Source organism: Photinus pyralis, unplaced genomic scaffold, assembly GCF_008802855.1.
Source record: "Photinus pyralis isolate 1611_PpyrPB1 unplaced genomic scaffold, Ppyr1.3 Ppyr1.4_LG4, whole genome shotgun sequence".
NCBI lineage: Eukaryota > Metazoa > Arthropoda > Insecta > Coleoptera > Lampyridae > Photinus > Photinus pyralis.
The window spans coordinates 18,680,799-18,696,765 of record NW_022170511.1 but is presented as its reverse complement, the minus strand read 5'-3'; the positions used below and the strand labels follow the sequence as shown (position 1 = coordinate 18,696,765).

The 15,967-nt window shown below is 38.7% G+C and overlaps 1 protein-coding gene across 2 annotated transcripts in view; it reads right to left on the bottom strand.

Moving 5' to 3' along the window:
• The window catches only part of LOC116168394 (transcriptional regulator ovo), a 64,196-nt gene that overhangs the window by 6,124 nt on the left and 42,105 nt on the right, over positions 1–15,967 (bottom strand). Inside the window, exons 2-3 of one of the 2 annotated variants that reach the window (XM_031484201.1) lie at positions 4,570–6,203; positions 4,075–4,378 (exon numbers count right to left, since the gene is read on the bottom strand). In XM_031484201.1, the coding sequence (XP_031340061.1) occupies positions 4,075–4,378; positions 4,570–6,203 (1,938 nt within the window). The remainder of the gene's footprint in view (positions 1–4,074; positions 4,379–4,569; positions 6,204–15,967) is intronic. The other variant, XM_031484202.1, reaches the window with a different exon arrangement.

Below are 15,967 nucleotides of genomic sequence, written 5' to 3'. Positions count from 1 at the left end.
GATTGTGTTATTCAGTACCGCGTTTAAGATCCTTCTGGTGCCGGCCGCTTGTCCCTAGCAATTTTGTATAAGACCTAGCAGTTTCTTTGTCAACTTAGTTGCTTTGGTGTTGGTGAACATTAACATGCTCGTGGAAGCTCAGATATTTATCTATAGTGAAGCGGAGGACTTCCATTCTATTGGCGGAGACTGAGGTTGATATGTCAGTCTCTTTCTTCCGGTTATTGCCGTCGTTTATGCTATCATAAATGCGACAGTTCCCCATTTGTAATTAATGGCGCCTTTCAAAGTCTATATACCGCAAGGTTCATAATAAAACTGTTTGAATTTTCAAAATATTCGACTAACCACCACCGCCGCGCCATCCGCGAAATTGCTGCCAGACGCTCGAATATATTATTACTTATTAGCATATACATATATCTATCTTATCATTAAAATATATATCTTATATCCAAATATCACCACTGAGTTTTATGCCCGAAACTTTTTGAAAATAAAGTATTGTTTGCTCTTGTAACTAATCTTGCGTTTACTGCTCAAAATGGAATTAATAACTTGGACCACGTGTTGCCCAAAACCGAATGCATGCCAAAAATCTCTCCGTAAGAATCCTTACTACACTTGCTCATTAACTACCACCCACAAAATGGCTTCTTATCAATGAAACACGGACATCTTAACTTGTTGATCCGTTTCCTTCATTTCTGCACTACTAATCAAATAAAAGCTAGGGTAATAAATCAAATCCCACGCGTGACAAACATATACCACGCTGCGTTTTCCACGATAAACAATGATCTCATGCTTATACCCACTTTAGCTCTAATTACAGCGACATCTCTTCTCCAGACATCTGGAACCCATTATGAAAACAACGCTCTACAGAAATTAAAAGACGCAGAAAGAACAATCTTCAATTCCACCAAATCCTTGCGAAATTCCATTAGCCACATAATTTATTGGAACATCGGCCCTTTAAATTCCGGCGCCCTGTACATTTTCTATGATACGTATGCTTCTCTAACTCTTAAAATCTCTTTATCTAATCTCTATAAAACTCGAAAAAATAAACTAACGAACTTTGAAATGAAGTTATTTACTTTTTTGCGCGATCGGTCATTTCTGACTATTTACCATGTGTGTTTCCATGACAGTAAGTGGAATTTACCAGTTGCTATGATTACGACGACGCCAAAATTACTTACCGATCTGAAAACAGAACAGCAAAAATACTTACCGACGCCTTTTTAAAAACAATCAGTTCAATGTTAACAGTCTTACATTACATTTAATCTTTAATTTAATCTTCGACATACCATTCGGCCACCGGCAAATACCTGGCTCATAAAGTCATAAAGGAAGTGCAAAGCTAGCAAACTACATCAGACACATGCACAATTTTATGAAATTATTAATTTCAATTTTGACAAATAAACTGGTTACCTAGTGATGTACACCATACCACTTCGATCATTTCGATTTATTCTGCTCGTTAATTTCTTAGTGCATATTTATATTGGTTGAATAATTTTAATTTCGATCGCGCAAAAAATGTTATAAGCACGTCGAACGTTAAGGGTTACCGTTCTCAGACAATAATTGGAGTCGTCGCTCCGCTCCTCCTCCAAACAATTGTCTTCGAACGGTAAAAATCCCTTACCGTTCTCCATACTTAATATACTATTATTTACGCCGTTTTCATTGTTCGCGTAGGGATAGGTAAATTAGTTTTGTAGTATCCGATAGCCCTTGGCGTGACGGCGATTTAATATTTTAAGATTTCAGCTTTATTAGGAAATTAACAAACGATTTTAGATTCCATGTGTTCAATAAAACAAGGATAGAAAAGTGTTTTGACGAACGCTGTATAGCACGCCGATTGCACTTAAATTCCAAAATGTGTTAATTGGATTAACGGATATTGGAGTTGGGAGTTATAATTAATGATTGACATTTAAATGAGTTACAGAAAAACCGTCCGATTGAGCTAGGCCTTATCTCAAAGAAGCGCTCTTAATTAACTTGAATTTTAACACCGGTCCTGTATTTTTAAGACGTCTGGGAAGGACCGTAAATAATAATAATAAATTGCAAATGCTTTCCCGTAGATACCGAATCCGCTTATTTACTGTTCCCGCTTTGGGAAATAGATCTGCGTGTTAATTTTGGGTTTAGCATTCGCCAGTAGCCGGCCGCCGCTTGTCCTTCAGAACCCCTAGTTCCTATCGTTTCTCCGGTTGCCTTTACCAGAGACGGACCGGCCAGACCGCTGCTAGCACCGACCTCGACCAAGCGCGAGGCCGTTCGCTTGGTGGCGCTCGAGTCCGTCCGTCCGTTCGTTCCGCAGACAGACACCCAGGTTGCCGCCGACTGCCACTATTACATTAATTGCTCTGATTTGTATATTTATTTGTTTTTGTTTTAAATTAAATTTTAATTATTATTCGCCTAGCGACTCTAATTTTTTATGCCATTTGCGCGCGGACTTCCCTGCAAAGTTCGTCACAACTTAGGCAGCAGATAAGACTATTCAAAAAAGTGTTTTCGATTCTTCATTTTTTTAATTGATGGAATGGGACACTAAATCATAGTTAAACAGGAAACCTGCGCCTGGATCGCCAATCCTAGAGCTTTCTGATTAAGCTATTGATGCAAAAAATGTATAAAAATAAAATATTAGTAACGGATGATGTCGTGAGCTAGCAATGATACACATCTACAAAAAAGGATCTGATGGTATGTACCCTATGGTCGCAAATTCCGCAATAATTTCGATACTGAAATGCCTGTTTCACCACAACTGAGAGGAGTTCCTACAGGACGTGCTACCAAATCTAGTAAAAGGATACTGGATAAGGGCGTGCCCTGAAATGTCTTTGCTGCACGAATGACAAATTGAAATTAGATACATTTCAAAATTTAAATGTTGCACCCTGTATATTTGTACATTTTTGGATTCTTCTACTGGATAAGTCGTTTTTGATAATTTATGCGAGGTTGATCAAAAAAATAATTAATCATTAACCGATGTGCTAACAGTAGAAAAAATGTACAAGGGATAATTCTTTGACTTATTTTATGACCAAAAGTTCATATAAACATAGGTCCGCAAATGCTGCGTTATCGATGTACAGGGTGTTACAGTTCTACCGTACTTTACAGTTTAAATCATTAATATATAGACATATGAAAACACAAGACACAATCTCAAATGCAAACTGTCAAAAACAATAAACACATATTATCCAAATAAAAAAATTGTAAAATTCCGGTAATTTATTTATTGTTGAGAATATTCGGGAACTTTCGAGAATATTCGCGAATTTTTGATAATATTCATCTTTGAAAAATGTATCATATTAATTACACCAAAAACCAAATCAATCATTTAAGAAAGTTTTTTTTAAAAGCAATAAAACGCATCTGAGTTTTAAATTGTATATTTAACATACATAAAAAAGAAAAACTTTTTACTCTCAGTTTATATGCGATAACAAATACCAGACAAATTAAAGAAAACTTACTCAAAACTTCGAAAATAAGAATCAAGATTCAAAAATCTTTACGAAAATGCAAAAAACTCAATGCGCACGAACAACAAGTACGTATACGTTCAGTAGTTCTTCTGGGGAAAGTTCTTTGTTACTCAGATATCAAATTTTAGGATAACAAAGAACTTTCCCCAGAAGAACTACTGAACGTATACTTGTTAACTTTCGCATAACCTTGTGAAATCGGGGGTTGGTCGATTAAAAACTAGTATCAACTGGAAAATTTCGAAAGAATGTTCTTGTACAGTTTTCGAGAATGTATGAGAAATATTCGCTTAAATTGCAGGTGTGCAAATATTCGTTAGCAATGCGAATATTGCAAAATTCGCGCCTCTCTGCGTAATGGTCCATTACCCATCTTTTTCCTGCGAGAATTCACGTTCTAATTCCTTAAGTAGCTAATATGATATATGTACATTTTGTGGTGTCCCTCAAGGTTCTGAATTGGTACCACTTATTATTTAGAATGCGTAGGTAATGAAATGAGAAAAATACAAAACTGGCTACGAAAATTACTTACCAGTATGCGTCCGTGTATGCCTTTTTAAGTCGAATGTATCGTTGAAGCCCTTCCCACAGAAAGTGCAGAGGTATCTTTTGATGTCAGAATGACACTTCATATGTCTGTTTAAGAGACGCTGCAGACCAAAACTTTTGTTACAAATCCGGCAACAAAACGTGGAAGTTCCATCGTCATTGGTAATTGAAGTCACCTTAACTTTTTCTTCCGTTCTCGGCCTAACCGGATCTTGACTTGCTAAGGGATTTTTTATTCCATGTCCGCCATTTACAAACTCTAATTGCACTTCTGATGGTAATCCCAACTGAAAAGATCGAAATAAAATTACACAGCGTACTTTATTCAAGTGGAAATTTGGCCGAAAAGTGACAAGAATTTTGAAAATAATTTTGCTTAAAACTAATGCCGTCAACCTCCTTCACTACCAGTCATCCTATCAACAATTTAGTGCATTGTCTTAATTGTTTTACAAGAGAGGTTAAGTATATTACTTACCCTTTGTTGTAAAAGGTTGACTCTGCCTTGTAATGAAGGAGGTTCACTACTAGACGATTCTCGTCTACTGCTGATACTTGCTGGAGGACTAAGAGAACTGCTGTCATTTTGACTTTCTAACGAACAGCTCGCCGCGCCGGGTGATGGCATTGAGACCGCCGTTGGTGAGTCTAAATCGATTCCGTTTCCGTTAAACGATAAACTGGGCGATAGCATTTGCTGCTGAATTTGCATTTGAACGTCGGTGTTCACGGTCGGTTGATAGGACGGAAGGGAGTCGGGGTACAGTTTTCCGAATTGGTGTTGATAGCCTCGATTGTCGTAGTTTCTGTTTAGGAGTTGATCAGAGAACGAATCCATGTTGTGGTCTACGTTTTGGAGATGGGAATCGGGAGTAATCGACGGCGAATGCATTTCGTTTGTGATGATTTCGTCGTTATCGTTTTCTTCGTTAGGAAGTCGTTGTAAAAATGTTGATAAATCGGCGGCGTCCGATAGGCTTTCTAACAAAGCGTGTTCTGCCGAACTTGAAAACGTGAGGGTTGCGGTGAATTGGAGAGGGTCAACTACTGCTCCCGTCACCATGTCGACCATCATCGAGTCGTCATATACTGAGTAGGAGTTTGGAAGTAAATTCCCCATGGGGTCTATTTTGGTATCGTAGGAATCTATATCTGATTCGTCTTTCATTACTAATCCGTATGAAGCGTTTTGAAGCATTGAATATTGTTTCGGGGAGTTTTGTGCACCATTCATGTTTAAATTGACTAATTCTTGTCCAGTGTCGCAATCCATGTGTATAGGGATGTTCAACTGATTACAGCTATTATTTGAATTGTAGTTATTCGAGATTGCGTTTCCACTTTTGAGCGACTCGTAGAATGGAGGAAGGCTTCCGGTTGGCGGACTACTAGGCCCGTACGTTTGGCGCCCGTCTCGCCCGGGATTCATACCGCCGTTACCGCTACCACCGCTCACCGATCCCCCTCCCGATGACCCCGAAGTTCCGCCGGAAAAGTTTATGGAACCACTACCACCAGAACTACTTCCAGAAGCTTGATTATTGTTACTTTGCGCCCCACTACTACCGCGCCCGTGACCGGCGGCCGCGGACATTGTCACTGGAAGTTTTCCGATAAGGGCGCGTACGGATATAAGGGGTTTATTAAATCTTGAGCAATGGCTTCGTCGCTGTTCCCGATTTTTGCGCTCCTCGTTTTCATCTTCGGTTTCGCCGCGACGCTTCGGTATGTGATAGTCGATAGGTTGATCTTGTTCGGGTTCCTGAATTGCTATGTGAGTGGGTATCCTTGTATCGTTATCTTCTTCTCGTTTGCTCGTTTTTGGTGTGCGTTGTATCACCGAACATCTTACTGGGGCCAAATTTTGAGGGGATGGTGTTTGAGATGGCTCTTTGACGCTAGGAAGTACCAATTTATCTGGTGGAACTAGCGGCGGGTACTCTTTTCTTTCCGCTCTTGTCAATACGTGTCCACGGCTGCCGTAGGGAACGTCGCCTCCTAATATCGAAGATATAAAACGTCTAGGTGGAACGGATTCTTTCTTTGCGGAACTGTCCTCATCGTCACTTAAAGAGGTCTGTTTTTTGTCTCTGTTTCCTTCTTTTTCGCGGTCTGAAATTAAGAAGGAAAGATGATGTTAGTCAGTGTTAAGTCAATCAAGTCAGGTTCCGTTAGCCGTAAACGGAATACGTCTTTTTGAGTAGACTCGAAATACCGGGGCCAAGTGAACAAGTATTATTACCTTCTGGCGATTAACCGGATTGCGTGATTCCCGAATTATTGTGAATCGAATCTGAACGCTTGATTTTCTTTTTGTGGAGAATTGAATTTTGATGAATACGTGAGTAGCAGCCATTTTCATAACATTTCTTACCTTGTGCGTTATTTTTAGGATTTCTATGCGTTTTATATGGAGATTGAACCAATTTACTTTTACATCGTTGTTTCTAGTGTCGTCCTAATTTTATCGTAGTTTTTAAATGTTTTACCATAATGATATCATTTGTGTCCGTCAATTTTATCAACTAGATCGAGAGGTACTTTCATAGATAAGTAACGCTGGGGGGATAGAAGTATCAACACCGCATAAGCAACATGTCTTCTTTAGGGTGCTAAAGAAATGTCTAGTTTTGAGTGTGGAAGTGCCAAGCGAGTTCGGTTCTTCGAGCATGGTCAATTATTGGTACCCGAGTGTAGATTCGGACTACTATTTGTTTACGTAATACCTTGCTCTAGTATTACTTTGGATAGAGCTCTCTGCAATAGAAGTTTCATCACTTAACATTAACAGGTAAGATTTGTATCTATTTATCCTTGTGCCTACCTCGCCAGGTAACGCTGTAACGTGAGATTTGGCAACACTGGCATGTAGTTTGGTTCTACCTCAGTCTTGGCTTGGGTGCCATTAGAGACGAAGCTTCCACTCACTTTTCCCGCCACTTGTGAATTACGACCTGTGATTCATTTTTTGTATGCAAAAAAGATTGCGTTGGTGGACATTCATTCCCAACTGTGTGAAGTGTATGGGGAACAGTGTACGCTCATACGTAAAACATGTGAAAGTGGTGCAGGCAATTCGAAGATGATACAGACGTCCACAACGAGCAGCGTTCTGTACGGCCATCAGTGTCAGACGACACGATTGCGAAAGTGGAAGAAGCAATGCTACGAGATCGAAGGATGACGGTTCGGGATCTCACTGAGGTGATCCCCGATGTCAGCAAGACCAATATTCTTAATTTTGACAAAAAATGTGGGGAGGGGGGCAAACGGAAACGTGTGAAAGCGGCTCCCGAATTCTGCAGGCCAAGGAAACTGATGGCGAAGAATTCATGGACTGTAGTGGCACGGAGGACGAGAGTTGGATCCACTACACAACACCAGAAAAGGTACAACATCCATCGTCGCCAAAGGCCGCGAAAGTTTAAACTGTCTCCCTGGCGTGAAGAAAGACCTAGGCTTTATGCCCTACCGAACTAGCATCTGGATACTTTCTCATGCCCCTTTCTGTATACATGATCCCTGAGCTAGCTGGCCGTTCATGCAGTGGGTTTTGAGTAAAGGCAGTGCCATTTGCTCAGGTCACAAATTATACAAATCACATTATCAGGCGGACGTTATTTATGTAGACTGAAATGATACGGAAGATAATAACGGGCTACTCTGTATAGTAATATATAAAATGCGAATTTCTTAATTTAATTTAAATCTGGAAAATAAGCACAGAATTGGCTTATTTATTCTAATTAGTTATTTTAGTGTCTATTTGTCAATTTTAGAATTGTTTTTAATCGCATAATTTCATGTTTAAATTTTATCATTCGTATAAATTTGTTTATTTAAATTGTAAGGTGTGAAAATTGCGTTATTTAAAATTAAGGAACATCTGGTCGTGTGCGATAAGGACGATGTTATCGCGAAAAGAAGCACGTGCGTTTGTCGCGGATAACAAATGATTCAGGTGCACAATTTTTGGCACGTAATTTTGTTATGGAAGAGGGGGCACCTCAAGCGCACTTTATTGCCGATACATTTGAGACTCGCGGAAGTAGACATATGATGGTTTAGTGGGAGTGATGTTCTGATAGATAGGAAATTAAAAAGGACGGAGCTTGGTTAAAATACGATTGTCTCGCCGTATGCTGTTCATCTCGCGATGGGAAAAGAGCGTGTACGTTTCTGTACGCTAATTTTGTCAAGTAATTGGCAATCAGAATGTGCAGATGCAGTTAAGTTAAAGTTCGTGCAAAGTTTAATGCAGTTTGTCCGTTTACGGAAGAAAGAGCTACGTTGGATTCTGAAAAGCAGATTTAGTGCATAATGAAACCGTTTTAGAACGTTATTTTATCAACGTTGAAATTCGTTCCCGTCAGGATAGCCATAAGAAAGAAATTTTGCCCTTTAATTTAACAAATTCGAGTGATTGAGTTCAGTGCAATATAAAAGAAATGAAGTTTCCTGATGCCTTCAACGAGTGTTTTTGTGTTAGCACTAAACGCGGCGTCTATCGCAATCGTTGTTTTGGCGTTACACGGATTCCTAAGAAAAAACTGTGTTTATTTGAAGCCGTTTTACGACCCAGATAGAGTTCTCATGTTAAGATTTTTCTATTTGTGTGTTAAACACTTTTTGTAATTGATTTTTTGGAATTTTCGGCTACTGATTTTCGTATATTATTAATTTTCTGTCTTAATTAGGATTTTACGATGAGAGATCATAAGCATTGGGTTTTCCGCGTTTTTTCAAAAACCTTGAAAATGAACTCCAAGCACATTAAAAAAATTAGTGGTACTCATTTTTTTGTCAAGAGAAATCGTTGTGATTAGCAAACACGATTTTAAAATGAACGGCGTTTGAAAAGTTTCGAATGACCGCCATGTTGCTGTGACGTCACTACGCACGTTGGCGCTCAGCCGTAGCATTGCTTACAATCGATTCAGAGAAAGAAAACGTCGTTTTGACGGAAAAAAGCGTCGAATAATTATTGCATTTGTGCCTGGGTGTGATAGCAGAAGTCATCGCGAACCTAATAAATTGTATATAAACGTCCCAACAGGAAATATACGAAAAAGTTCGACGTGATACCGCGAGTTTGACATCCCATTTGTATTGTTGTGAAGACAATTCTAATTAATTAAAGTACATAATGTCGATTTAGTTTCAGTCAGTTATCGACGAAAATCCATCGATATATAATATTGTAATGGTAATTCAGAATATGATTTACTTCGAACTCTATTCTGGGCATATCTGTGCCCTTACAGTGCACACATTTTTCTCTATTTTCACTTCCACATATCCAACACCCTAATTTTCTCGTTGAAATCCGTAAGGTGCATACTTTATTAGGTACCTACACTATACCTTGCACTATACACACAAAACTTGATGTTATACATCCTATGAACCATAACAGATTTGCTTCTGGGCTTTGACTCCACTCAAACGAGTGGCATGCAAAAACTCACTTTTCGAGAAAAAGGCGGCGACCATTAACACTTCAACCTTTGGCAGACTATCTAACTGCCCCTTTACGAACCAGTCAGAACTCAGTTTATGGCAGATTGCCATAATAAGTCAAATCGAACTCCTATCAGTGTCATACACTAATATAACTCCCGATCGGCAACCTGCGTAGTGACGTAAGCGACGCTCGGCCAAAATCGGCATGTCGTCGGTTGCATGACAAAATTTGAAAGTTTTACGATATTAGGTATATGTTGTTTAATGACATGCTGCAATTAGGAAAAAAAAAGTTTTCTATATGAGATGTTTAATTACAGGTTATAAACTTTACAGTAAGACACAAAAAAGTTACAATATTTTTTTCAGGAAGCTGGAAGAGTGTTTTGTGAGTTGTGTAGTTGACCGCGCCGCATTGCACATAGCATTATTTATTTGGCGCCCAATATGGGGTCAGAACATTATTTATTTATCACCCAACGCGGGGCCACAGCATTCTTTATTTGGTGCCCAACGTGGGGTCACAACAATATACTATGCGATCAAAAATGAGTTGCTGTCGAGTTACCTTTGGAATTTTTGTTTACATGGGAAATCGTATTTAACTTGTACTTCCAAAGGCGACTCGACAGCAACTCATTTTTGATCGCCCGTTATATCCACGTTATGTGGCTCTACGTTGCATGATCATAACGCACATGTGGCCGATGTCCTTGAGGTTGGATAACCCGAAAGATGCACTGGCCATACATTCCACCGCAACTTGGCAACTATATTATTTACTAACGCAGGTGGTACAAATTCTTGCAAGTTTATTTCGAAAATCGTGGTTCAGTGCACACTGCAGAAGTTGTTGCAGCTGTGTAGCGTAGTGTTGAGGAGGACCCGAATGAGTCGATAAGCTATCATGCACAGCAATTGGAGTTGTGCCCATCCACCTTATGGAAAATTCTCCGAAAAGCTTGTGATGGAACCGAATTAGCCCGCTAAAATTCGATTTAAATATTCCCGAAACCGACCCTGGCGCGACGAAAAAAGTTAAGATTACGCTTTGTTTCGTTTCCGTGGAACACGTGTTTTTTTCCTTCTCTGCTCTACATTGAAATGGCCCATAATTTACAATAAAAGTGTCAAATATGAACGCTATGCGAGGGAACATCTATCGACCCGACGTCTCGGAGCACGGTCGATATTAACAATTTTCGTCTAGGATTTGTTAAAAAGGAGAGATTTTGGCAGAGGTATTTGTGCTTTTGTTGAGAGCAATTTATTATTATTGCCATTTATAACACATTCTAGATACAAATTGCACTTTTAATTATACTGGTCCTACTTTGAATTTAATGCACAGAGATTCTACATAAATATGTTGTTTTCCTATTTACAGTACTCCTTTGTTCCAAGCGCTGGCAACATTAATTACTGACCGATTTACGTGCTTTTATTTATATTTAGATACAGTATGTTCCCTTAGGGGCGATATTCAATACAAGAATGCAGAACTACATTTTAATTTATAATTGAATTTATTGCAGCACATTTCGCTTTTGTTTGCCGAAATATGTTAGTTTATTTACAGGGTGCTTTATCTGGGGGCGAGTGACGTACGTTAGGTGGTTGATTGTTACATATTGCACTTGGCATTGAGAATTAATTACTTGATACTAATGTTTTGCCACAACATGTTCCTCTGTTTTGTTGTAATGTAATAAGTAACGTTATGCTCCTACTATCTATTTGAACCGGGTGATTATGATTATTAATATTTGGCGGGGTGACTTGTTTCGAATATGTACTGTGCTATATTTGATATTGATATTTGATACCGATATTTAATATCTCGATTTGACGTAACAGAGGTTGGCTAAAGTTCAGAACTGACATACGCAGAGATATATCTTTATGTTTTTTTATGTTTTTTTGTGTCTTTGAAAAGAGCCATCTTGCCGATATTGCTAATCAATTCGTTTAGTCGATCCCTTACATGTAGTGACCGAATATTGGTTTGTCGCCCCAAAAAGTGGCCAGAAATTGGACTTTCAGATTATGTTTCATTCGAGCTAGCCGGCTGCACTCATATTCCACAAATCTTTAATACCATAAAATTATCTTTCCAATAAAGCCAATACCATGGCCATTATTTTGATACGTTTTTTTTTCATTTTAAAGATTTTATTGGAGTATGTGTTTTCCAATCACGTATTGCAGCGTCTGCCTCATCCCCATACACTAAGGTGTAGTTTCTTCCAGTGGAGTATTCAAGAAAATAAGAACAATTTTGTTAATTAATTAATAAATATTGTCGTATTTACTTTTCTTTATATCCTTGGTCCCAAAATAGTGGCTGTACTACTTGCCAACTTCCAAAAATTGACCAAATAGTTAAAAGCAAATGCTTAACGTTCTTTTAGGTTGAGGTAGAGGAACTATTGAAATGACGTCTTTATATATATTTGCTCCGGCATGTTCCACTCCAACATCTACTCCCGTAACAATCGAAATATCCTACACCTACAAGAAAACTCGACTCGACTCTAAGTGCCCGTAAGGAATCTTCCCTTAAAATAGCTTCCATTGTAAACATAATGGTAGGCACTTCGTGAAATAAAAAACAAGAAACATGCACTGTATTTGTGCGATAGGTATTCTCGCACGATTAGGGCGTTGTGTGCGGTTGCACCATACTGCTGAAACAGTTTCCAACTTTTATATTTTTGTTGTGCCGTTTTGTAGAGCTCAAATGGTGGCAATGTTTTTTTTCCGTATCTGTTCAAATAACATCAGAAAAAAACAAAATCGGCAAATTTTGGTGGCTTCGGAAGCAATCGTAATTTTCTGGTTTTCTTTAAAGCATGATAACTGTTTACCTTGGGCAACTTTTTCCTACTCTGGCCATCTTCGTATCTTCTATGGTTTCCGAGATCTCCATAAGAGACATCTTATCTACACAGTGTATATTTTCGAAAACCTCAAAACCTATAGTGAGTCTAAGAAGAGTCTTAGCGTTACATAAGGTATAAGTATTATAGTTATTAATGATACAAGTCCGTTTATGAACGTTATAATGAAACGCGTGTAACGCAAGTTTCATTAATAACGTTCATATAGATCGTGTATCATTCAAAATTTAATCTACGACGACCCAAATAGATTTCATTCGCATTTTTGTGTTATCTAAACGTATTCAAAATTATCAAGTGTCCATACTAGTGGATGTCATAGTAATCACGTTTGTCAAATTGGACGTTTGCTGTATAAAATAGTAGCAGTTATCATTTGCGTGCTTTTATGAATTCATAAGAAAACTAGTGCTTTTATGAAAGCCGTAATGACTTCCAATTGGCCATGCTAAATCTGTCATAATGACACCGTCGTAGATTAACTTATTTTTCTATTTCGATGTGGAAACAAGACCGAAACCGTACTTGATTGGCCCAGTTTGCGTGCGTTTCTAGACAGAAATGATGCCGAAAGAAATAGAAACGCATTATTTTTTTATTTTGTTGGATTGGTACCCCTTGCTTTTTTGCTGTCAACGGTATCCGTCAAATCAAAACTAAACATAACCTGTAAAGTGTAAATAACGTACGAGGAACTTGACCGATTGTATTAATTCCGATTAATTTTGAATATATACTCCAAAGGGTAGAACTTTTTTTATTTTTACTTAGCGTAGTAAAATATGCCAGCAGTACATTCTTGCTTACTTTTTGAACTCCCTTCTCGGCCAGCCAGTTTTCAAAAATTTTGTACTCCTCGTACTTTACTTTCGATTTTACAGGCAGTAAATTTAACGTCGCTTCATTGGCAATCTCTTGGATCTCTGGTGGGGTACAAGAGACGTGTTTGTCATCCGTATTCATCATAACTGCCACAAAATGGAATTATGACCAAATACCTAATTAAAAGTTTGAAGTTTGAAAATACAGGAATCAGGTTAGCCAACGTGAAAATAAATGAATTGTGTCTATTAGCAACATACACTGAATGATAGTTTAAAATTACCTAACAACGCCTAAAGGCAATATTTATAATTTGTATAATTTATTATTTAAAATAAAAGTCGAAATAGAAAAAATAGTATAAAGCACACGTGTCATTTGTCTACTTGTCGCACTCGGCTTTTGCCGCATTCGCCGCTACGCGGCTTATGCGGCAAACTACCTCGTGCGAAAATCTTCGTCAAATGACACTTGTACTTTAATATATTATTATACCATTCGCAGCTTTACGTTTCTCTACAGTGTGCTTTTAATCCAAAATAATACAATGGTCACACGACGATACCTACGCAAAAATGTCCAGTACTCCTGGCGTGTGTAGGTAAAGCAAGGTTATAAAATAAAAGTGCTACCGACAAGACCCGTTATTTCGGTGGGTGGGAAACTTAGTTCTTGATAATTTGACGCTTCTGACGATTGAAAGGAAGAATCAAATTTGACAGCGGACAGCGCTTTAAGTACCTATTGGAATAGACACGAAAATTGTAGCACATAAGTACGGCGAACGCTAAAAGCTCGCAGGTAACACATTTTCAGGCACTTCAGTTACCTACTAATTATTTTCTGTCTCATAATGACCGGGTATTCTTGGGCGACTTTAATTTCAATGCCACTCATTTATACTGGTTTGTCTGCAGGTGTGCATCGGGGATCTTTAAACGATCGTCAGACTTTCCACCTTCCTTTTTCTTATTTTTATAACCTTGTCCCGTTTATGTGGAGACAAAACGTGATTTATAAAATAGTGGTTGGGCTATGACTTGGTTCGGCTTGATCCTCAGGCGCATCCGTTAAGCCACGGCGTGCTCGAACATTTTTCGGATAAAATTCGCTCAATCGGATTACGGTTAGGTACCTTGAAGGTCCATACACCAACCGTCCGTTACATGGAAAATAAACGTGTTAACCTTGCATAGCGGTTGAGCCACTGATCGCATAGGTAGGAAACTGATATTCCTCGAAATATCTCGAAAAGCAAGCTTGCGTGTGGTCGCAATATCGAAACAAACCCGTAATTATTCCGTTGTTATGACGTACCCAATATTAGGTAGGTAATTAATAAAAGAACAGCTGTATTGTGCTAATTTACCGTTGTTTTCCGAACTACACTGAAAATCCGATTTGCTTATTTATATTTAAATTGGTCTCGTAAAAAAACCACGACCGCATCGAAACCCACAGGTGACAAAAAAAACGATTAATGCATACACCAGTTTAGCTTTTGAGTTGTTACATCCTCCGCTGAATAGAAAATAAGCCACCTGTGACTAATATGAAGCAAGTTCAATGTTCCACCTTGAAATGTTGGCAAATCAAACGTTTGAAATAATTAGAAACGTGACGTGTACCTACGTTTGTCGAGATTTGTGAAGGGAGGTTCTGACGCTGTGGGGAATAAAAAATTTTGAATAGTTAGGTGTGTCCATGCCTTAAAGCGATCGAGATTGGATTTGGTACGTTGCGGAAAAAGGCAGAGATCACATCTTCAGTGATTGACAAAAACTACGCAAGCCCCTCGGCAAGCCCCAGGTTATAAATGGGCTAACTGGGCTACAGCCCAGAGCCCCACTTTCAAGGGGGCGGCAATATGTGCAGTGTGCTAATAGTAAATCTCGTAGTAAATTATATACCAAGGGACTAAAGTGTGTGTTTTAATCCGGAGGGTGCAGATTGTTGCCCGAAACGTATTTCAGTTCCTTAAATGAATGACGAAACACGTTGATTTAGTCCACGGAGTACAAAAATTATATTTTTTATTATTTGCAATTTATATCTGGGCTTGTGGATAATTTTTGTCAAACTATAGCCCCGGGCGCTAAGAACATAGCCCGGGCCCTGGAACTACTTCCATCAGCCCAACAAAAACTAAGTGGCGCTTCAATTCGAACGAATCGATTGTGTTTCAGTTGCTCCTTGTGGAGAAGAACGATGGCATCATCTTCGAATTAGAGATAACCAATAAGCTTTAATTGTAGCAGTTAACGATACTTTTTTCTGTTCTGGGCAAAACAGCAACATGTTCACCTCTCAGAGCGATTCAGTAATGACTAGTACAGTAGCGTTTCCAGCCTTATATAATTAAGGGGTTGCTGAGTGCAGAAATGCCGACTGCCGGTAAGAAGCGTGTTCGCATATGCAAGTCATTTTAACTCATTTGTTACAAGGAGAAATATATTTTTAATCCACGAGGGTGTAAAGTGAATCTGAAAGGACCATTATTATTGCGTGAGTTTGGCGTAATGTTTTCTTAAGGTGTCGCTGGGTTTGAATGCGGCCGAGACGTTGAGATAAGTAAAAAGTCATTATACAGAAATGTTCATACTACGAGAGGTAACGGTCCAACTGTAACACCCCAAAAGTGATCCAGTTTTCAATTTTTCTTGGAGGGAGCTCTTTTCATAGAGGGAGTTT